Source organism: Canis aureus, chromosome 11, assembly GCF_053574225.1.
Source record: "Canis aureus isolate CA01 chromosome 11, VMU_Caureus_v.1.0, whole genome shotgun sequence".
Lineage (NCBI taxonomy): Eukaryota > Metazoa > Chordata > Mammalia > Carnivora > Canidae > Canis > Canis aureus.
The window spans coordinates 52091846-52116229 of NC_135621.1; the positions used below are offsets into that span (position 1 = coordinate 52091846).

The 24384-nt window shown below is 40.5% G+C and overlaps 1 protein-coding gene across 2 annotated transcripts in view; it reads right to left on the reverse strand.

Annotated features, from left to right (window-relative positions):
* Window positions 1–24384, reverse strand: part of STPG4 (sperm-tail PG-rich repeat containing 4) — a 38967-nt gene that overhangs the window by 9062 nt on the left and 5521 nt on the right. For both annotated transcript variants that reach the window (XM_077915301.1, XM_077915300.1), the window contains exons 4-5: window positions 14665–14729; window positions 14224–14278 (exon numbers count right to left, since the gene is read on the reverse strand). In XM_077915301.1, coding sequence (XP_077771427.1) covers window positions 14224–14278; window positions 14665–14729 — 120 coding nt within the window. The remainder of the gene's footprint in view (window positions 1–14223; window positions 14279–14664; window positions 14730–24384) is intronic.

Consider the following 24384-nt stretch of genomic DNA (forward strand, 5'->3'; position numbering starts at 1 on the left):
AAATGCTTTAGCCCCTCACTTGTGGGAATCAGAGCCAGTTTCTGTCCTTGCTTCCTATTGCTGAGAGGTATCACTGCTTAGTTCTAAGCTCTTTTTCTTTAAAATCACAAAGCTAGAGGGAACCTAAGAAAAAGCACACGATCTGTCCCCATTGATTCTAGGCACAACTTTCAATGAATCATACCTGGAGAAAAGGTCAGAAATAAAATTTGTGGCCTCAAAGATCTATCCAGACACATGTAAAACACAAGTAGTGAGCAGCAATAACTGAAATTATTAGATGGGGTGGTAAAAAGGATCTCCCCCAAAATGTGGCCGCATGCCTGTAATAGCTGGAATATGTGGCCCCAGAAAAGGAAACAGGGGTCCCTGCAAGGGCTGTAGGGCGGTGAGTGCCAGGAGAACCTGCAACTGCTTCTCTGGGAATTCAAGAGGAGGCCTGTGGCTGAGGATACTCAACTCACAAAACTCTAAAATTCTGTTAACCATTGGTCTACAAGTTCAGGGAGCCATGAGTGCTGTCGCCTAGGGTAGAAGCAAAACTATCAGACCAAAAGTTATTCACATTTGCGAAATGGTGAACTGATCATACCTCTTAGGTGTAGCTCCATACCGTTTATTTCTGCCTAGAGAGGGAAACCAGGGCAGTCGGGGTTCCTGGTAGGGGCCGAGGGGGCTGGCAACACTGAGCGATCGCAAACCTGCCCACCCTAGAAATGCAGCTTTTACAGGAATGCACCTGCCGGGGACCCCCAGGCAGTTCAGCATTGCTGCAAGCGCTCACCGGCCCACCCTCGCTTTTCTAGAGGACCGCAGAGCTGCACCGGGGTTAGAGATCCAAGGCCGCACTTGGACGCAGGACCTTAGGCAGCTCCCCATCACAGCGACAGGCCCAGGGCAGGCACATGACTGCCACCTGGCCAATCCAAAGAGCCTGCATATGGGCAGCCCGGGTGGCTCAGCGGTTTAGCGCCGCCTTCAGCCCACGGCCGGATCCTGGAGACCTGGGATCGAGTCTTGCCTCAGGCTCCCTGCATGGAGCCTGCTTCTCCCTCTGCCTGTGTCTCTGCCTCTCTGTCTCTCATGAACAAACAAATAAATAATCTTTAAAAAAACAAAACAAAACAAAACAAAAAAAGAGCCTGCATGTTCACACTCTCCTCGCTGGGCAGGCAGGTGCTGCACCTGGGGCTGCTGGTGGGCCGTCATCCCAGCCCATAAACAGCATGCCCGAAAGGTTGTAAAGGTCAATTAGTGGCAAAAGTCCCAGACGCTGTGTGCACCAATAAATTCCATCCCACTTTTATGTTTTATGTTTTTGCTTACGCCAAGTCAGGATGGGCTTCTCTATCACATGCAACTGAAAAAAATCCTACCGATTAGATTCTTTTTCCTGTTCCCACTCAAGATATTGTTATAAGAAAAGAGAGCAGGAAATTCTTTACACCCACAGCCAAACAGGGATATGTGACTCTGCTGGTGTTAATATCACTGGAAAAGTTGCACAAACTTTTTAAAAAGAAAAACTGCCAGGATATCTTTTAATAAAAAATCCTAGTACATCTGTCGCTGTATTTAAAAGGTTGTATTTTTCCAAAAATGTTACCTACAAGTGAACTCACCTTTGAGGAGATTTGAGACTGGGACCTGCTTTAATCATTTTTCAGATTTCATTCATGCAGAAATCAATCTGTTTGGCTTGACTCAATCTGACCATGTTTACTAATTATTTTTCTGTTCCTTGTGGAATTTCCAACTATCAACTTAGTTCTTAATTGAACTAATTTCATAAAAGCAAAAAACAGCTGGAATGATTCAGCATTCTTTCATAGTGCTAGTTTTAATGCAGAGAGTATGGCACAGATCTGCTATCCCCTTTTCAAACTGCTGTTAAATGTGACTAAAACAGACAAATCATATAACGCTCATTCCTATCTGTACAGACTCTTTCCTGTTTATCTAATCCTTTCCTTATTCTTTATAGGCTTGTCAGGTTTTAAGAAATACAGAAACATCTTGAAATATTTCTGTCATCAAATAAAAGAAACTCAATTTCATTTGACATTGTAAGATTTTATTCCTATTGTCAGGAAAGATGTGCATGTCTTGTTTTTCACTTTATATACAGCTGTGAGAATTAATAACTGTAAAGAATCTGCTCAGCAAATCACTGGAAGCCCCAAATCATGTGGATGACTGAGTCCTAATTAAATAGTAGTAAGTGGCGCTATTTTTTTAAGTAACAAAATATTTTTATGTTGACCATTTTGATGGCTCTTTTCTTCAAACACTATTTTGACGGCTCTTTTCTTCAAACACTTCAAATGGCTCTTTCCTTTTTTTTATTTTTTCTTTTTTTTAAACACTACCTCTTTTCTGACTTTTTATATCTTTTTTATTTTTATTTTTTTAGAGAGAAAGGGTGCACATAAGAGTGGGAGGAAGGGCAGAGGGAGAGGGAGAGAGAGAATCCCAAGGAGGTGAGTGCCAGCCCAATGCCACCCTAAGATTGAGACCAGAGCTGAAATCAAGAGTCATTCAACCACCTGATCCAAACAGGCACACCCCGCCTCTTTTCTGAATTCTAAAAATCGTATTTTGAAAAACTATAAAAGTAATGGAAAAGAAAGGAGGTAAATAATCACCCTTAATCACAGCACCTCCACATAGTCACTAAATGGATTTGATGCATTTCCTGCATTTTCATAATTTTTCTTACATTGCTGCTGTTGTCATCTTGCTATTATAAGTAATCCCTTCATGACATCTTTGTATAGATGAATATTTCTGTCTATAAATTATTACTTTAGGAGGATTTTCTCAAAATGGAATCAGCACAAGATAACATAATGCCCAACTGCTTTTCAAGGTGTTGTATCAGTTACCACCAGCAACAGACAAGAGAAGCACTGGGTCTGTATGGTCCACATGCCAAGTAGATGCAGGGGAAAAAGACTTGGAAAAATAGAATCTTCCTTAGTCCTCTTTACCCTAATGGGCATAAAAAAGAGTTATCAGTGGCCCCAGTATGTTCAAAGAGGTTGTGCAGAATCTCTGATATCTTTAATGCCCACCCTTGGAAACACATCCAAGAGGAAACAAAATCCACGCAATTTTTTGGCAGGTCGAGAGATTTATGTGGGTCATTTATGAAAGCAATAGAATCAATTAAAGGGAAGGGCAAGGGGAGGAAAACCCACAAATGACAAGTTTTACTTTGTTCAACTCCCTTGGATAAGAATGCCCAGGATTTGTTGCAGTATTCTCCTCTTTAGAAAAATCCTGCTATGAAGCAACTATACCTTTAGGTCTTGGGATTTACAAGGCTTGGCCATTATTATCAAGGTGCTAAAAGGTGGCAGCAGTTGCCAATACAATTTTTTTTATGCATGCAAAAAGGCCCTTTTTATTTAAGGGAGACCATGTCTCCCGGCTTCTATCCCAAAATGTTCACATAAATATCCTCCTCACAGTCTTTACTATGGAAAAAACAGTTGTACTGATCCATAACCAATTATTATTACTTCAATAATAACTGAAATAGCCAATGAGTATACAACCTCACCTTGGTAATCTGAAGATTAAAAACCATTTTTCAACCCAACAAATCCCTTTCCAATGGCTTCTCTTAAGAGCTACCTATACTTTGGGGCAAAATGTAATTCACCAACTGAATCCCTGGCACAAACAAGACTGGGGATTTTTGTTGTTGTTGTTTTGGTTTGGCTTTTTATTTATTTTTGCAAGATTTATTTGAGAGAGAGAAAGAGTGCACACAGTGGAGGGAGAGGGAGAGAGAGCAAAATCCCAAGCAGACTCCCTGCTGAGCCGTGGAGCCTGACACAGGGCTCCATCTCATGACCTGGAGATCATGGTCTGAGCTGAAATCAAAAGCCAGACACTTAACCCACTGAGCCACCCACTGAGCTCCCAAGAAGACTGTGTTTTTTAACAAGTGAGAACAGCTTCTCCACACTGAGAGGCCTTCAGACACTTATGATCCTAGAGGATCTTCAAATCCAAAGTTAATGTACTTTTTAGAACTAAAAAATCATGCAGGGATGCCTGGGTGGCTCAGCGGTTGAGGGTCTGCCTTCAGCTCAGGGCGTGATCCTGGGATCCGGGATCGAGTCCCGCATCGGGCTCCTTGCAGAGAGCCTGCTTCTCTCTCTGCCTGTGTCTCTAACTCCCTCTCTGTGTGTCTCTCATGAATCTGCTCTGCATTCATATGGTGATTTACTCATCTTTTAACTGACTGCTCCTGAAGATTTTATGCATGAATGATCAACAAATTTCAATGGGCCACTTTTCACAGATTATGGAAAGAAAGGAAGAGGAGATCCACACCTATATGTATCCATCTTTTTTAACTTGCCTCATTCTCAAAAGGGTTTAGAGTGACTCCGTAGATGTCTATGGGTCATACAGGTCAGATTTCTGGTGAATTCTGGTGATTGTAGGCTTCAGGTATACCAACAATAAGGCAACCTGTCCTAAGTCAGTAGGGCTCAAATGACAGCACAACCTTACCATGCAATTGTACACAAACACATTTTGGGAGAATCAAAGAATTGTTTTTTAAAAAATCAAAACACCAAATACATGAAAGAAAAGTAAAGTGAACGTGTCTTTGAAGGGAATTTTTTAAGTGGTGGAAAAAATAAGAAAATATACATAAATTTCTTTCATTCATTCAACACATTTTTCAAGCACTGTACTAGGCTCTGGGCATTGATGAATAAGATGGCCCCCCTTTCATGGAACTTACATTCCAGAAGATGATGACAAACTCTAATTTGACGACATCAACATTTTACACTTTAAATGTCTCTCTCTATAAAAACACGAAAGTAAAAGGCAAAATCCCTGAAAAGCTTCAGCAAATACAAGTGCTAATATCTTTTCACTATAGTGTTTATACAAATTGACAGAAAAGAATGTTAAAACTCCACCCATGACTAGAAAGTATTCAGGAAGGACCACAAATAACTGATTAACAAAAAATTAGAATGTGTAGTTTCAGATCCTACAGATTAAATTAAAATAATGAGATACCATTCTTTTACTATCAAATTAACGTATTTTAAAAATTAATGATAAAATTTATACAAATCTTATGAGATGGGCACTCCCTTGATTGCTGGCAAAGATGTAAATGAATGTAATACGTTTTAAAAAGGGTTGGCGGGATCCCTGGGTGGCGCAGTGGTTTAGCGCCTGCCTTTGGCCCAGGGCGCGATCCTGGAGACCCGGGATCGAATCCCATATCGGGCTCCTGGTGCATGGAGCCTGCTTCTCCCTCTGCCTGTGTCTCTGCGCCTCTCTCTTTCTCTCTCTCTCTCTCTGTGACTATCATAAATAAATAAAAAAAAAATAAAATAAAAAAATAAAAAATAAAAAGGGTTGGCAATCTAGATGAAGAAGCTGTATATCACCTCTACACTAATAAATACGATTTGTGATAATCCATAAAAAATGATGCCCAAATTTAGAAAAGATTTTATGCATTGAGTCTTATGTTAGCATTAGTCTCTTGATCTGAGTATTCAGCACCAGCAAAGTATACAGCACTTTGTGCTTGTATAACTAAGTTGTGAATGTAAACAAAGTTGTCAGACTTCTCCAATAAACTGACCTCTTACAAAATCATATCCTATTCAAACATTTCTCCCTACTTAATACTGGCATCCACCATTGCAGACAGACAGTGTCTTTGTAAGTCAGTTTTTCTGTCATTATTAAATGATGTTTAATAGTACATTGCACATAAAATGCAAATCCAATTCAAAGTGAAATTGCAAATTTTACCCCAAAATGCAAGATTTCATGAAGTTGAAATCTTTAATTTCTTTCTCAAAGTGGATTAGTTTTCCTCTCAACCTGTTGCACAGTGGTCCACCTGGGACATCTTTAACTGTTCTCCCAGTGTGGACCCACTTTATCCTGGATCCCATGCCTCCCTCTTTCTGGATTTACTCCTTTGTTTTGCTGTATTTTACCATCAGCGGCTTCTTTGAAAAGGGTATTAGAAAGGCAATTTTTATTAATTTTTGCATGTTGGAAAATGCCTTTATTTTTGTCTTCACGATTGATTGAACACAGACTTCTGAGTTGAAAATAATTTTCCCTTCTTCCTCTCTTTGTGGATACTAAGTGGATTTTAAAAAAAAATCTTCCCTCTATTTAATGCATTCTGTTTTCAGCCAGATTTCCATTGTTCTGTCTGTCTTATACTTCCATCTCTCATTCATGTTACAGGCTTTTCACAGTTGCCTGGTGGAGGCTTGGTTATGTGGCTGGGATATGTGAAGATCAGGCAACTGAACGGTGAGCCAGTCTTTTTCCTGGGGTTCCCTAAATATCAGGATGTGGTTCTCTTTCCTCTAAGCTCACTGAGTTTTTCTTTTCTTTTTTCTTTTCTTTTCTTTTCTTTTCTTTTCTTTTCTTTTCTTTTCTCTTTTCTTTTCTTTTCTTTCTTTTCTTTTCTTTCTTTTCTTTTCTTTTCAAGATTTTATTTATTTATTCATGAGAGACACACACACAGAGAGGCAGAGATATAGGCAGAGAGAGAAGCAGGCTCCCTGCGGGGAGCCTGATGGGGACTCAATCCCAGGACCCAGGGATCACAACCTGAGCCAAAGACAGACATTCAACGACTTAGCCACCCAGGTGCCCCACACTGAGTTTTTCTAGAGGATAAATTCTACTAATTTTTTGCTTGGGGTCAAATGTCCAAAGTCCAGCATTTTACATTAGGAGAAGAAAGGGAGCACCAGGCTTAGATTACTCTGTATGTACCATTTCAATTAATTCCCTGGGGTTCAACTAATTCCCTATGCCTCACCTTATCTTCCCCACCCCAAGTCCTGAGCCTCTCTGCAGTTCTAAGAGACAAACAGGCTGCCATCTCTTCTGGACCACCCCCTGCCTGCTTTTTAGCTGGTGGCTTCCTCTACTTTGTCCAAAAATTGTTGAAATCTTTTGTCTGCCAACGTTTCCCTTTTTTTCTCTTTGTCCACGTGGATTTATTTATTCTTTTTCTACCATTTTTATTGGGATTTGAGAGTGAGAAGGGATCGTATGGCCAATTGGCAATCCTGAGAAGGAAATCATCTATTACTTTTAGAATAGAAAATATAAACTTTAAATTCAAGTAGCTATTATGACCATGATTATAATGAAGCAAGGATACTCAAATTGATACTCAAATATTCTACATATGCAGGAAATCCATTTATTTAACATTCATTCTTGTAGATTTTTTTCTGACTCTGCATCTTCAATTATGTCAAAATTGGATTCTCCCATAAGAATCAACAGACTTTTCTATTTGATAAGGAAAATATCCGTAAAAATTCCCAACAGAGTGCTTGCTTCAGCAGCACATATACTAAAATTCCCAACAGAGCAAGTCTTTGTGAATTTTATTTTTCTTCATTTTGTAGAGTCTGTTATGGAATTATCTTTAGGTTAATGTCAGAAACTGTAACATATGTTTTGTGCACAGAACAAACAGCTAATGATATAAAAATCTAAAAACTGGAATCCCCTTCTTATAATTCTTCCTCTTTTCACTGCCTTTCCTTTATCCCAGATATCTTTTCTTTTCTTTTTTTTTTTTTTTTGAGGATTTTATTTATATATTCATGAGAGACACAGAGAGAGAGAGACATAGGCAAAAGAAGAAGCAGACTCGAGGGGAGCCCGATGAGGGACTCGATCCCAGGACCCCGGACCCCGGGATCATGACCTGAGCCAAAAGCAGACACTGAACCACTGGGCCACCCAGGATACTGGGATATCCCCATATCCTAATTCACCCAGGATATGGGGATATCCCAGTATCCTAATTCTTGTCATCTCATCTATATTCCTGGAGGATGGGGGTGGAGGTGGGGGATCTAATAAGTCACTAATTCCTCAGTATGAATTGGATCAATATATTTCTCCTTCTAAGAGCTTTTGCATTTAAAAGAGGACATGTGAAAAGGAGAAATCCCCCCAAAAGATTTTTCTACAGTTAAATCGAGAGTGGCACATGTCTCATTTCAGATCTTAGGCTGCCATATCAAAATCCTTACTATGGGGTGGGGGGGGCGGACCTGACTGGCTTAGTTGGTGGAGCATTCGACACTTGAATTCAGGGGTTATGAGTTCGAACCCCACACTGCATGTAGAGATTACTTAGAAATTAATTTTTTTTTAATTTTTATTTATTTATGATAGTCACAGAGAGAGAGAGAGAGACGGGCAGAGACACAGGCAGAGGGAGAAGCAGGCTCCATGCAGGGAGCCCGACGTGGGATTCGATCCTGGGTCTCCAGGATCGCGCCCTGGGCCAAAGGCAGGCACCAAACCGCTGCGTCACCCAGGGATCCCTAGAAATTAAATTTTTAAAAATCTCTACCTATGGAGTTTCAGGCATTGCTGCAGTGGGTGGGGACATAAAAACACAAATTTCCCTTCTGGGCCTGTCAACTAATAAATGGCTTGTGGAAAAGCCTTTAGATCCAAAGCCTAAGAGGACAACTAGCACTTTGGTTCTTTTGAATTTGGCTTAGGATACAGGCTCTGAAGGGATAAGTATGGGTGTCTCTTTCCTCCTTCAAGCCTTTTCTTCACTCCTGCCCTTATTTCCTTCCTCAGCCTGGAGTCAGCACCTGCTGAGTGTATCAGAAAGTTCTGGAGATGGCTCTTGGGAGGAAGGAGGTACATGTGTGCTTCTATCAACAGATAATATTAAACTTGAGTCACAAGTGTCTAATTTTGGGTTCCACGTTTCAAGTGGTGCATGCCAAGCTATTTGGTCCTACACCAGTCAGACACACGCATTGTGAACCCTGGACTTTCATTTAATCTGCGTAGGTTTCTGTGTGCTTGTATGGGTACACCTTGGTTTGGTTATTGACTTAACGATGTCCTTGCCCTTCAAGAGAGAAGGAGAGCCCTGGTAAAACGTGTCATTTGCCATTGAATACTCAGCAATACTTACCTAGCATAGGGCCTCCCATACACAGCCACCGAAAAGAGATGTGTAGAATAGATGAAAGAACCTCTGTTGGAGTTAGCTAGACTCAGGTGAGTCCAAAGAAACTTTGCTGAGAAAAGACTGGAAGTTCTAACATCCTAAAGGTGTCTCTGGGAAAAAAATATGGCAAATGAAGAAAAGGCAATGTAGCAAGGCTCCCAGCTGGCATCTAAGCTGCATCCATTCATTTTAAGGATCTTAGATACTCAGGGCCGAGCAGGCAGGCTGGCAGATGGACCTCTTAGGAGAGAGAAGCCTTCTGCCTGTGAACTCATCCTACTGCAAAAAGGGTCAAGCAGGCCAACCTGGGCCCATGAACAAGCCTTAGTCATCAGTGAGGAATGGTGACGCCAGAGACAACACAACGTCTGCCACTTGGATTTGACCCCAGACCAGCTCTAAATGTCCAAAGGCACTAAGCAAGTCACTTGATCATGCTCACGCACTAGGCAGCACAGCTTAGAGCCCAGGTTTTGAGGTCACCATAGACAGGGTCTAAGTCACAGCTCTACTTTCTAAATAACCGTGTGACCTCTGTTAACTAACTTCCATTTCCTGACCTGTGAAGTAGAGGTGAAATATTAACCCACCGAGTTGGGATCCCTGGGTGGCTCAGCGGTTTAGTGCCTGCCTTTGGCATGATCCTGGAGACCTGGGATCGAGTCCCAGGTCAGGATCCCTGCATGGAGCCTGCTTCTCCCTCTGCCTGTGTCTCTGTCTCTCATGAATAAATAAATAAAATCTTAAAAAAAAAACACACACACACACAATACTTAACCCACCGAGTTGCTGCAAGGATTAAATGCATCTGCACCAGAAAACACTTCAATGAGTGATGGTGGCTATCATCATCAATGCTAATGAAATACAGTTGACCCTTGCACAGCGTGGGGGCTGGGGCACCGGTTACACATGGAAAATCCATGTATGTATAACTTCACGCTCCCCCAAAACTTAACTACTAATAGCTTACTGTTGGCTAAAAGCCTTACCAGTAATATACTGTCAGCACATATTTTGTATGTTGTATGGATTATATACTGTATTCTTACAATAAAGTAAGCTAAAGAAAAAATATTAAGATCATAAAGAAAATAAAATACATTTATAGGACTATAATGTATTTACCGAATATACTGAGTTTACTGAAAAAAACCTACATGAGTGGGCCCGCACAGTTCAAATCCATGTTCTTCAAGGGTCAACAGTAGCTTATTTATAAAGTTCCTTCCAGTTCTAAGAGTCTTTAATAGGGAACACCTAAGTGGCTCAGTGGTTGAGCATCTACCTTCATCTCAGGGCATGATCCTGGGGCTCCAGGATCGAGTCCCGCATCGGGCTCCCTGCATGGAGCCTGCTTCTCCCTCTGCCTGTGTCTCTGCCTCTCTCTCTCTGACTCTCATGAATAAATAAAATCTTAAAAAAAAATAAGGGTCTTTAACAATTCTATGATTGTATTGTCAATTTCTAGAACAATTAAACTGAATGACAAAATCAATCAAATGAGTTTTTTGGATAAAGGTTAAGTAGCATTCTATAATGGCCTGAAGATTACTGCATTTATCTCAAAAAGGTTTAAGAATGGTAAGCAGCATTTCTATACCATACTCACAGAGCACACCGTCATCTCCCACTGTTGGGATCAAAGGAGTTTGCTTTCTGCAGTTTACAAGTTTGTGGATCTAAACCAAACCCACATTCTGCTCTGGGAATGCATGTTTAGGACAGACATGAATCACAGCCCTGGGCTATTTCTTTGTCTTAAAACATTTTCCATGAAAGTATTCTTTTCACTTTGTTGAAGGACAGGATGTTCCAAATCAGTGAATCACTTTTATTTATGAAATAGAATGGATGAGGTGACATCAATGAAAATGGCAGAATAAGGAGCTCGAAAAATCTCTCCGTAAAAGCAATGAGAACAAAGGCAAAAACTATCAGAATCAACTGGCTTGAGCCATTTCACATCCCCAGCTGCTTGTCCAGGACGCCTAACCTGGACAGGACTATTGAGTCTATTGAGAACTATTGAGTCTCTTCTCACTAATAGTAAGCAAATCATTATTAGCTCACAGCATTCATTTAAAGCATATATTTCAAGGGGAACAGAGTCATTACCCAGCAAAAAAAAATCCAGGTGTCTTGACTGCTTGCTGCCAAAGCCATCTGTACATATGCATCTATTTCCTTTCCTCCCATCAAATAAGAAAGGTGTAACTATCCGCCTCCCATTCCACACACACACACACACACACACACACACACATAGAAGGGGGGGGAGAAAGAGAGAGTGAGAGAGAGAGAGAGAGAGAGAGAGAGAGAATAGCCAACAGAGAGTACATACTGGGGGAAAACATGAAGCACCCTGGAGGAATGGTACCTTATGTAGTAGAGCGGAGAGAGAGCCAAGGCCCACATGCCTGGAGAGGGCCTTCCAGGGGGACAGGCTGATTTGCTTCACAGACCCCAGGAGAAGGTCAGGAATTTTAGGCAATGAGGCCCCTGTCAGGTGGGAATGGGCAGGTGGTGGTTGAAAGTAGAAGAAACTGGTAGACCTCTTCTCTCCAGGTATCTCCTCCTCACTCCCTTCCTACATTGCAGGCAGGGCACGCGGTTCATTTCTGGGAGACTGCACCAGGGAACTGGACACAGGAGCCCCAGGCACTCTGAGGACAGGAGCTTTTACCCAAAACAGGAATTAAATGAAATTCTCCACACATCAAGCGGTGAGACCCCCCCAGCCTCTTCCCAGACTTAGCCCCCAGAACACTGGCAACTGGCCTATACTCTAAGCTGGAGGCTGAGGAGTCATTTTGAAGCTACTGTCATGTCCAAGAGAAAAAAGGTCTAGGACTACCCAAAGGAAGAATTTCCCATGTCCTCCTCCCATCAATCCGTTGTGAAATCCAAGGGACATACTCCCCATCTATCTTGCTGTCCTGTGCCTGGTGTGACAAATTACTATAAATTTGGTAGCTTAAAACAACAGATTTTGGGGACTGGGTGGCTCAGCGGTTTAGCACCTGCCTTCGGCCTAGGGTGTGATCCTGAAGTCCTGGGATCAAGTCCCACATCGGCTCCCTGCATGGAGCCTGCTTCTCCCTCTGCCCCCGGCCTGTGTGTGTGTGTGTGTGTGTGTGTGTCTCGTAAATAAATAAATAAATAAAATCTTAAAAAAAAAAAAAAAGCAGAATTTGATTCATAATTCTAGAGGCCAGAGTGTGAAATCAGGGTCACTGGGCTAAACTCAAGGTGTTGGCAGGGTGCTGCTCCCTCTGGAGACTCTAGGGGAGAGTCTGTCTTTGCCTCTTCCAGCTTCTGGTGATGGTCACCTTCCTTGGCTTGTGGTCACATCAATCCAACTTCTGCCTTTGTGGCCACATTGTCTTCTGCTCCTTCTCAAATCTCTTCCTGCCTCTCTCTAATAATGTGACCGCATTTAGGGCCCACTGGAGAATCCAGGACAATCCTAATCTCAAAATCCTTCACATAATCATATGGGCAGGGCAGTTTCTGTCACACAAGGTAACATTCACAGGTTCTAAGAATTAGGACATGAACACATCTGTGGGACCATTAGTCAGCCCAGCACACCACCCACATACAGAAAGTTTTCAATCAGCCTTTTCACTTCTCACATTTGTTCGTGGGATCACAATTTTTTTTACCTTTAGTGGATATCTGAACTTCTTGTTTTATGAAGGGTCCACTCATGGTCTTCATCTATTTTACTTTTCTATTGATGTTTTCCCTTGAGATTGTTAGATAAGGCCATTAGCCCTTTATCTACCACATCTGTTGAAAATATTTTTCCTAATTTGCATTTGCCTGTTAACTTTGTTTACAGTTTGTCTTCTGATATACAAAAAATGTTAAGTGTTATGTGACCAAACCAAATACTTCTTTGCAGTTCAACCACTGCTCTTATCTCAGAAAAATCTACCTTATTCTAAAATTAGATATGGGCTAATATATTTTCATCTGGTTTTATGGTTTATTTAATTCTTTTATCAACATGGAATTTATTTCAATATGTGGTAGGAAGGCTCTAACTTAATTTCTAAGTTATTTAATCAACTGCCCAGCATAAAATATCTCTTCCTTTGTCTACTGATTTGTCATACCATCTTTATCAAATATAAAAATCTTATATAAGTCCAGGGTCTGTTTCTGAACTCTGTTATCTAAATTCCTCTTTCAGATGTTCACTGTATATCTTTCTCCCCTTGGGTTTCTAGTTACAAATAGGTAACTCAAGTCCATGAAACCACCCCAGAATAATTTCATATTGCTTTAATCCTTCAAAATGTTTATATAATTGTTTTTTGGCATCCTAATAGTTAATTATCTAAAGTTCATTTTTATCATGACACATGAACATATATTTGGAAATCTGTGGATGCAGGAAGGCATTTTCACATTTTTTAAAGAACCCAGAGATACTTTTCCTTTTTGTTAATACAATGATCTATCAAATATCTCTGATGATTTTATTAATTCATTAAGTCAATAATACCATGTGCCAGGCATTTTTCCAGGTGTTATGTATGCAGGACAAAAACAGACAAAAATCCCCACCTTCATGAAGCTTACATTCCAGTGGGGAAGACAGATAAAATAGGACAGATTGGGATCCCTGGGTGGCGCAGCGGTTTGGCGCCTGCCTTTGGCCCAGGGCGTGATCCTGGAGACCCGGGATCGAATCCCACATCAGGCTCCCAGTGCATGGAGCCTGCTTCTCCCTCTGCCTGTGTCTCTGCCTCTCTCTCTCTCTCTGTGACTATCATAAATAAAAAAAAAAAAAAAAAAAAAAAAATAGGACAGATTAATGTCTGAGTGTAGTGTATCAGACAGTGATGAGCAGTATGGAGGAAAATAAAGCAAGAAAGAGAGCACAGGAAATTCTGAACAGGTGACTAGGGATGACCTCACTGAGCCTGTGATATGAGTCAAGACCTACAGAAAGGAAAGGAGATTTTACTTTTCCTCTGTAACTTGACACAAATGGGTTACTTATATTGAAATCCCTAGTATAGCTTCAGATACACTTGAAGTATATCTCAAGTCAATTACATTAATCATTCTCTGCTTATCTACTACAGATAACAAAATATTAATCTTGATATATCAGAAAGAACCACTGCATATCTTAAACATCAAATTCATCATGAGTTAATTGTCTATAATATACTTACAGGAGTGAAGTAGCTTGTTGGAAATCTTTGAACTGTAGAACGAAATACGAAGCTTCTATATTTAAAAAAAAAAAAAAGATGATTTTCTAAATCTATTTTTTAACGTGAGAACTTTGTTAACTTATTTCCTGTCTCTCACTAAGCACTTAAAAATGCTAATCTAGGGGTGCCTGGGTGGCTCAGGTCATGATTCCAAGGTTCTGGGATCAAGCCCCAAGTCAGGCTCCCTGCCCAGTGGGGAGCCTGCTTCTCCCTATCCTGCTCCCCTTGCTTGTACTCTCTGTCAAATAAATAAATAAAATCTTAAAAATATAAAATAAAAATGCTAATCTAGATATGATGAACATAAATAAGTTTTAAAAGCCATTAGTATTGGTTAAGAATGTAAATAAAAAGGCATGAGTGAAATTAGTAAAAGCAACTTGATAAGTATATAATTACCTGGAAGCGTGCTTGGGAACTGGTGCAGGAAGTAGATCGTATTGCCCTGGTGAAAGCTTAACTGACTACATAGAATGGACAAGGACACCAAAAATAGATTAATACAGGTCTTAAGCTCACTTTATTTTATTACCTGTCATTCATAATCCTTTATTTTATGACTATACAGCATTATATAATTTATTCTCTATCTTAACAGTGGAAAAAGTACATTTTCAAAGATGGAGCTTCAAAACACCACTTTTCATGGTAAATTTTATGATAATGTGCCTGAGGTGATGCTGATGCATAGAAAAGTGCTGAACAATTGACCGTATTTTAAAGTGCTAGATTCAACAAATCCATTTAAGTACCATTTAGTGAGGCTTCTCTGTGGGTAAAGCACTGCTAGGTGTGATGGGGAGAAACACATGGTAAGAGAGATACGGTCCCTGACCAGCAGGAGTGAGAAGCACATACACAAACAATTCTAATATAAAATACTATTTTAAAAAATTATAAGTTGGAGACTTGGGGGTTGGGAGAGATGAATTAAATCCAACTAAGTGACCTATAGGTAACCTCACATACTCAATGGTGAAAAGCTAAAAGCTTTTCCTCTAAGGTCAGGAAGAGGACAAGAGTGCCCACTTTCTCTCTCCTCACCGCTCATGCTCTCTGTTGCTACCTCTGTCTCTCTCTCTCAAATAAATAAATAAATAAAATCTTTTTTAAAAAAAAGATAAGAGATAAACGTTGGTCAGGATATGGGAAAAAGGAAACCCTTGAGCACTGTTGGTAGGAATGTAAAGTGGTGCAACTATCATGGAAAATAAGATGGAGGTTCCTCAAAAAGTAAAAAATAGAACTACTATAAGATCTAGTAATCCTATTTCTGGGTATATATCCAAAGGAAACAAAATCCATATCTAAAAGAGATATCTACACATTCCCATGTTCACTGTAGCATTATTTACAAATAGCCAACCTCTGGAAAAAACCTAAGTGTCCACTGATGGATGAGTGGATAATGAGTATATATATGATAATGAATAAATCTATATATATATGATATATGAGTATATGATATAAATGCTATATATATGTACATGAATCATATGTATGTGTGTACATATACATATCTCACAGGAATATAATTCCAATGTGAAAAGAAATCCTGCCATTTGCAACAACATGGATGAATCTGGAGCACATTATGCTAAGTGAAATAAGCCAGAGAAAGACAAATACTGTTTTGTATCTGTCATATGTAAAATCTAAAAGAGTACTCATAAGGACACCTGACTGGCTCAGCTGGTGGAGCATGTGACTCTTGATCTCCTGGTTGTGAATTCGAGCCCCACGTTAGCTATTGAGATTGCTTAAAAATAAAATCTTAAAAAAGAAAAGGGTACTCATAGAAACAGAATAAATGGTGGTTGCCAGAGGCTGGGGGTGGGGAAATGGGGAGATGATTGTCAAAGGGTACAAACTTTCAGTTATTATAAGTTCTAGGGCTATCATGTACAGCATGGTGACTCTAGTTAAGACTGTATTGTATGCTTGAAAACTGCTAAGAGAGTAGATCTTATGTGTTCTCATCACACACACACACAAAATAGTAACTATGTGAAGTGATGGATGTGTTAATTAACCTGATGTCATAATCATTTCATGATACATACAAAATATAGATTCTTTTTCTTTTGAGGGGCACAAGGGACAAAGAGAGAGAGAAGGAGAGCCCAATGCAGGGCTCGATCTCATGACCCTGAGATCATGACCTGAGCCGAAATCAAGAGTTGGATGCTTAACCAACTGAGCCACCCAGGTGCTCCCACATAATGCATAACAATATAAAATCATCATATACACCTTAAATATACACAATTTTTTCAATTATACCTCAGTAAAGCCAGGGGGAAATAATTAAATAAATCCACCTGAGTGGTCTAAAGATGGCAAAGACAGTGAGATTTGAGTGGGGCTTTAGGGAAAGCAGGACTTCCTCAAGGGGGCCAAGGAAGGTCATTTTATGGAGAAGAATGTTGCAGAAGAGACCGTCTCTTTGCCCATTGCCAAGCTTGTTGCAAACTACCTGGGGGACTCCACTGTCTCTCTATCTATAGATAGTAGTCCAGAAGTTCATGACATAAGGAGCATGAGGAACCTAAACAGACAGAGAGTGGGATATGTGAGAGGGGAGAAAAAGAAGGAAGAGAACTGGAAGCCAGAGGAACGAAGACTCACTGGACCTCTAGACCTCTAGAACTTCTTATGCTGAAGGAGCTGGCAGGGAGGAGTTGTATTACAAAATCCTGGGAAGATTCCTTCTTTCAAGGGAACAATCTCCCCCACCCCTTTTATTTTAAAATCAGGTTTAAAAATACAATACTGCCTTTGCTGAAAATGAGGCATCCATGTCCTGGCATTATCTGCCACAAGGAAGTTCAGCTATCGTATTTAACCCCACAGCTGTCTTTCACATTTTTTTTTCAAAGATTTTATTTATTTATTCATGAGAGAGGCAGAGACACAGGCAGAGGGAGAAGCAGGCTCCATGCAGGAAGCCCAACGTGAGACTCGATCCCAGGTCTCCAGGATCATGCCCTGGGCTGAAGGCGGTGCTAAACCGCTGAGCCACCCGGGCTGCCCTCTTTCGCATATTAATACACTTTTGATTGCAGAGGCAGCTTTTTGTGGATACAGTGATAAGAACAGTAAATATAGATTTTATGATGAAATACATACATTGTCCTGATGCACCTGTGCCTTGTTAATTGCTTATTCGACATAGTAAACACCAAAGAGACATGAGTTTGTTTGTTTAATCATGCCATGGGAGCACAGGAATGAATTTTAAACAGATGCTTTCTTAGGGGCCACAGCATTTTATTTCTTGATATTGATGATGGTTACATGGATATTTGCTTTCTGTTTAAACTGTCCATATATGCTTTATGCTCACTGTTTTTGTGCTCTCTCTCTCTCTCTCTCTCTCTCATGCACATATACCCACATATACAGGAGAAGAAATAAGAAAGAAGTGAAAAGTGGGGGGAAAAAAACGACCCTTAAGCTGCTGTTTGCTCTATACTCAGCAACCACAAAAGAGTTACGTAATAAAAGTACTCATAGAAAAAGTCTTAAACAGCATTAATCTAGAAAGGAATACTGGTAACCTATTGCTTCTATACTTGTCCTACTTTCTTGGCATTGGCCATTCTTTGCTATTTAATATAGCTGAGAGAGGGCTATTTTTTTCCATAAAGTCTTAAATATCCAGCTGCCTCTTATAAGAAAGTATTACTCCGCGCATTGCTGACCTTGTTGCAAGCTATCTGGGTGGTTCCATTATCCTTGGGTCTAACGGAATATACATATACACCAAAAAGAATGTATATGAAAAAAAAAGAATGTAGGGCACCTGGGTGGCTCAGCGGTTGAGCATCTGCCTTTGGCTCAGGTTGTGATCCGAGGGTCCTGGGATAGAGTCCCCCATCACGCTCCCTGCGTAGAGCCTGCTTCTCCCTCTTGCCTATGTCTCTGCCTCTCTCTCTGTGTCTCTCATGCATAAATAAATAAAATCTTTTTAAAAAAGGATGTGTATGTGCATGTGTATGTATGTATATGCATATGTGCATGCACATGTGCACACGGGTGCACACACATACACACGCACTTTCCTAATTCCTATATATGCTTCTCAGTTCTTCATTTGTAATGTAAGGCTCAGAGAATCTGGACAATGTGCCCACGATAATACCCGACTCTAGCTAATTGTTTCAATCCATGTTGATTAGGCACTCAGAAATCTTACAATACCTTAGAGTCATCAAATATGGCAAGATGATATTAGTGTGGATACTTAATTCAGTTGTGTTGTACCAGCACCATCAATGTCAGAAAACTGGAAAAAGTAAAAAAAAAAAAAAAAAAAAAACTTCTTAGGTCCTTGGTATGACAATATTTTGAAAATCTGGATCCATAAGTAGGTGGGATGGAAGAGAATAGATTGTTCATCCGTTTAGAAGCCCTAGCAGAATAATCATAAGGTGAATTCAACCAATGGGCTGGTAGGTGTAATATTTTTAGGCCCTACTAGTAGAAATGTCATCAAATACACCTTCTCTCTGAGAAGTAAAGTCTCTTATGTCATATGAAAGTATCATTGATTCACTGCTCAGACTTGGGTCTGAGGAACAGATGACATAGAACTTTTTCAAAAAGAAGCCTTCCTCATGCTAGCAATGACATTGTCCTTAATTTTGCAAGTACCCTATAGTGCTCACTTTGACAGCATGTATACTAAAATTGCAAGTACCCTGTACTTTTCATCAGCTCCAAACGAACTAAGAACTATAAGTGGGTCCCAGTCCCTGAGACAAATTCTCTGAATTCATTTTTCAACACAGTTGACAATGATCAATGGATTGGCCAGATTTTCTCAATCTTAGACTCTCAAGGACGTCTTTTGAATACATTAAAATGGATCCTTTGGGGTGCTAGGTGGTTCAGTGGCTTGAGCATCCAACTCTTGATTTCAGCTCAGGTCATGATCTTAGGGTTGTGAGACTAAGTCCTACATTGGGCTCCACGTTCAGCAGGGAGTCTGCCCGGGATTCTCTCTCTCCTTCTCCCTCTGCCATCTCCGCCCCACTAGCTCTCCCTCTCTTTAAAATAAAAATAGGGACACCTGGGTGGCTCAGCAGTTCAGGATCTGCCTTCGGTTCAGGGTGTGATCCTGGGGTCCCAGGATGGAGTCCCACATTGGGCTTCCCGGATGGAGCCTGCTTCTCCCTCTGCCTGTGTCTCTGCCTCTCTTTCTGGGTCTCTCATGAATAAATAAACAAAATCTTTTAAAAAATAAAAACAAAACTGCTAGGAATTACCAAATTACCTTCCACAATATTTGCAACAATGTGTATTATACAAACATTATGTGAGAATATCTGTTTCTGTACTCGCTTTTCCAATAATGGGTATCATCAAACTTAAATTGTTGATCATCTGACAAGCAAAAAAAATTATGTCTAGTCACTTTTGTTCCTTTCTCATTGTTTAATTATTAGTTGAAGCCAAGCATCACTTTGTGTTTTTTTTTTTTTTTTTTTTTTTAGTAACTAGTATGTCTCTGGTAAACTGAACTGCTAATTCATATCTTTTGTTCATTCTTAGATTATCTATTTCAATTGGATTATAAGAGAACATGACTATTCCAGAAACCAATGTTGCACTGTATGTTAACTATCTAAAATTTAAATTAAAAAAAGAGAGAGAACATAACTCATTTTTACCCTTTGATGCAAAAGTGTTGAAGCCACACAGTGACTGACTCACTGGCTTTAGACTGGAGCAGAGTCACTATCTTCTCCCTTTCCTGTTCATTGTAGGGAAACTCTGCTTAGCTGACTTGGGGTTGTTCGAAGTTCCCCTGGCATACTGATTTCAAGTTTATACTTTAAAATTTCCTATGTAAGTCCTTTGATCCGTGTTTTTAGTTGAAAACATAAACAGTGGATGTAAAATGGTACTGGATTTATTCCACTCTGCAAGATAGAGTTGCAGGATAGCACACTTTGTAAGAGTATTTTGGCAATGCATCTCCAAAGACTTAGACATCTACATAGCTTTCCCCAACAATTCCACTCTATGACTTAACAGCAGAAAATGGTGACTACATTAGGATATGTGCATATAGTAGAATATTATGCAGCTATCTAAAATGATATAGAGAATATATAATGGTGAGGAAAAGATTCACAGTATATTTCTAAGGGAAAAAAAGTTCTGGTTCCTATTAATGGCAAGCTATGTTATCTGGTTGATGAACTTTCCTACCACAGACAATTACTACAAATGAGGAATAAAATATTAAAAGCTAACAAACAAGAGTTTTTAAAATGATTTGAAATTGCTAACTGGATAACAAGGAATCATAAGAACACTATAGTGAGACATAGCAAGAAGCCAAAGAGGTATGTGGCCAGCGTTTGCCCAGAGGATGTTTGCTGGTCCAGACTAAGCTCAGCAGAAGAACAGGGCTGCATTTGAGGCAACTTCAGAGTCTTATGAGGATCCAGAGGTCAAAGCCTAGGCCCATCAATGAAGGTGATCTAATGGGAGTCCTACCCACAGGAATTAGAGACCCTAAAAGAACACTTTTGGAAAGTAAACCCACCCTTATCACTCAGTGCTAAACGTCTATAGACAGAGTTGCCTTGGTGCTGAGCAGAATTGGAAAGGGGGGCAGAAATCCATCTTTAAGAGAGTATAACCATGGGCTAGTCCCTTTCATGGATTCCAGTCCAAATTCCCAACACTGGAGCAATCTAAGAATACATAGACAATGCATTTCAAGTGGCATCAGATTAGTAGCTCCCCCAAGTATCAGGAGAACCAAAAGCAAACCTTCTCTGAAGGAGAACACTTTTCTCTTAGGTCTTAGGGTTCATGAAAATAAGTTTTGAGGAACAGTGAACAATACACACACAAAGACACATCAAAGGAAACAAATAGAATAAGGCCCAGTCAGATATCAGATAGTTGGGTAATCATTCATTTGTTCCACATTCAACACATATGAATCAACAGACACTGTTCTAGGGGCAAAGATGTAACAGTGAGCAAAATAGTTAAATATTCATGTCCTCATGTAGCTTCATGCTCATGGGGGAAAACAGAAAACAAATAGTAAGTGTAAAGTAAAAGTAAATTACAGAGTATATTGATGGCTACAGGTGCTAAAGAAAAAAATAAGGGCAGTGTAGGGAAGGTCTGAAGTGTCAGGTGGCCAATTTAAATGGGGCTCATTGAGAAGGTGACACTTGAAGAACTGAAGGAAACGGAGTGAGTCATGCAGATATCTGGAATGAGAGCACTCAAGAAGAAGGAGAATCCAATGCAAAGACACTGTGGTGCAGTGGTGAGCTCAAGAAGTAGCCAGGAGGCCAGGGGCAGGAAGGGGGTGAGTGGGATAGTAAGATGAAGCCAGTTCACAATAAACCTGTTGACCCTGAGAAGAACCACTCAGAGATCACACCCGTTGTCACTAAAGTTCTCAAGCAAGGAGGTGGGTTTGTTGGTTGGTTGGTTGGTTGGTTGGTTGGTTGGTTTTATTAGCCCCCTCTCCTCACCCTCAGGGAACATTTGGCAATGTCTGGAGATAGTTTTGGTGCTGTAACTGGGAGGGGGACTGCTAATGGCATTTAATTAGTTAATGGCATCTAATTTTCCAGGAATGCTGCTGAACATCCTACAAAGCTCAGAACAGCCTCCACAACAAAGAATTATCCTGTCCAAAATGTCAATAGTGCCAAGGTTAAGAAACCCTGAATTAGACATATAAGTGCAGAAGTCAAAATATAGATGGATATACAAGTCTGGAATTCAAGAGAGAAGTCCAAAGGAGGTATAAATTTGGAACTCTCAAACAAATAGATGGTGTCCAAAGCCTTGGAACTGAATGAGATCACTGATGGAGTGAGTGTAGAAGAGGAAGAGGTATGAGTGCCAGGGGCACTCCAACATGAAGAGGTCAGGGAGAACGGGCGGGAGGGACGCCTGAGTGGCTCCGTAGTTGAGCATCTGCCCTCGGCTCAGCGTGTGGTCCTGGGGTCCTAGGATTGAGTCCTGCATCGGGTTCCTTGCTGGGAGCCTGCTTCTCCCTCTGCCTATGTCTCTGCCTCCTCTCTCTTTGTATCTCTCATGAATAAATAAAATCTTAAAAAAAAGGGGGGGGGTGCTGAAGAAGGTGAGAAGAGAGAACAGGAAGGACTGAGGAGGAGGAGGTGGAGCTCTGGAAAGAGGGGAGATGTGAGATAAAGCCGCCTACAAGAGGGGCAGAGAAAACAACCAGGGAAGTCCATTCAGTGTCAGGCAAGGTGAAGGATTTCTTTTTTTTTTTTTTAAGATTTTATTTATTTATTCATGAGAGACACAGAGAGAGGCAGAGACATAGGCAGAGGGAGAAAAGGCTCCCTATGGGGAGCCTGATGTGAGACTCCATCCCAGGACCGGGATTACACCTGAGCCAAAGGCAGATGCTTAACCATGGAGCCACCCAATTGTCCCATGGTTAAGAACTTAAAATAAGATCAGTCATTCAGCTACGTGGATGCAGGTACAGAGTTCCCAGAGACTTGGACTTAAACAGTGTGGTTGCCTTGCCAGACGAGTAAGATGAGCCACCAGGGCAAGGGACTGAGAGTGTAAGGGGGGAGAAGCTCTAATGAGTAACTAGGAACTGAGGCTCTGCAAGGAAGGAAAACATCAAAAAGTCAGAGGCAGTGAAAAGGAGGTAAGATGCATGGATTCTAGATCGGGAGGATGGAAAAATTGTTGGGGTTAGTGCCCTAGGGTGAGATTAGGAGAGGGTGATAAGAGTGGGTTGTATGCAGTTGAGATTGTGGAGGATTGAAATGTTTGGTCTTGAAAACCTCTAAGGAGTAAAACAAACAAAAAAACAAAAAGCCACAAACAACTCTAAAGAGTGAATGGCTAAGGCAGAGGAGAATTCAAGAAACTGAAAAGCAAGATTGTTGGAAGATCATGTATGGGGCACACTGAAATCACATGAGCGGTGGAGAGAGTCGGAGCAAAAGGGAGTTAAAATCATCCAGAAGGGACGGGGTTGGAACCCAGGCGCTAGTGGAGAATGGCAGCCAGGCAGAGCAGGTTATAACACTGCAGATAGGGGAGAAACATAGCCTCACTTCAGTTCACATGTTCTATAATAAAAACCTATTACTTCTCAAAAAATAATTCCAAAAAGTATTATAAAATCGTAGGACCATCTCAAACAGTCTTTGGAAAGAGCCAGACAGGTGAGTACACGTACACACTCATGTATGCATGTGCAAACACACACAAACACACAGACACATCTATATACCTGATAGGAGTCTTTGATTTAGATTCTACGAGTTGCATGCTTCAGATTAAAGGCGTTGAAAATAGGAAAAACTCTTACACACAAAAAGCAGCAGTACAAAGTGAATATTCTATTAAAAATTGTGAAGCTGGAGAATGCTGTTCTGTGTTAGTAAATAACAGCAATGTATACTCTATCTACCTCAGATTCAAATTATTATTTTACTGAGTTCTGCTTTTTTTAAAAAAAGATTTTATTTATTTATTCACGAGAGACAGGCAGAGGGAGAAAAGCAGGCTCCCTTTGCCCCATGCAGACTCGATCCTGAAACTTCAGGATCATGCCCTGAGCTGAAGGCAGACACTCAACCACTGAGCCACCCAGATGCCGGGTTCTGCTTTTAAAAAACCAGAATCATGAATTTTATTTGTGAGTAAACAAAGTTACACCTGAATCTCTCTCTTCCTGAGAAGATTATCATATATTTTTGAAACAGAAAATTAGGAAAACATTTAATTCTTCCAGTTTTTACAGCATTATCCTTTTGGGGAGGTGGGGAGAGAGAAGAAAAAGAAAGCAACAGAGTATGTTTTCAGGTTTTATCCACCCCTCTGGGTAAGCCAAATTCTTATGACCCTTTAAAGCTTTAAATTTTGCCTAATACTAACCCTCTCTGTTTTCTCCTTTCAGCAGTGGGCCTTGGCCTACCCTCAAAAACCCCTAAAAGCAAGAAGAGAGGAAGTAGAAGGGCAGTAAGTGGTGGTGCAGAATGAGGAAGAATGGTTTTGCACTTGAGGTGGCCAGAATGATTTCACATGTAGCATGGTTACCCGATACCAAGCCATAAATGTCTAAGTATAATTTAGTGT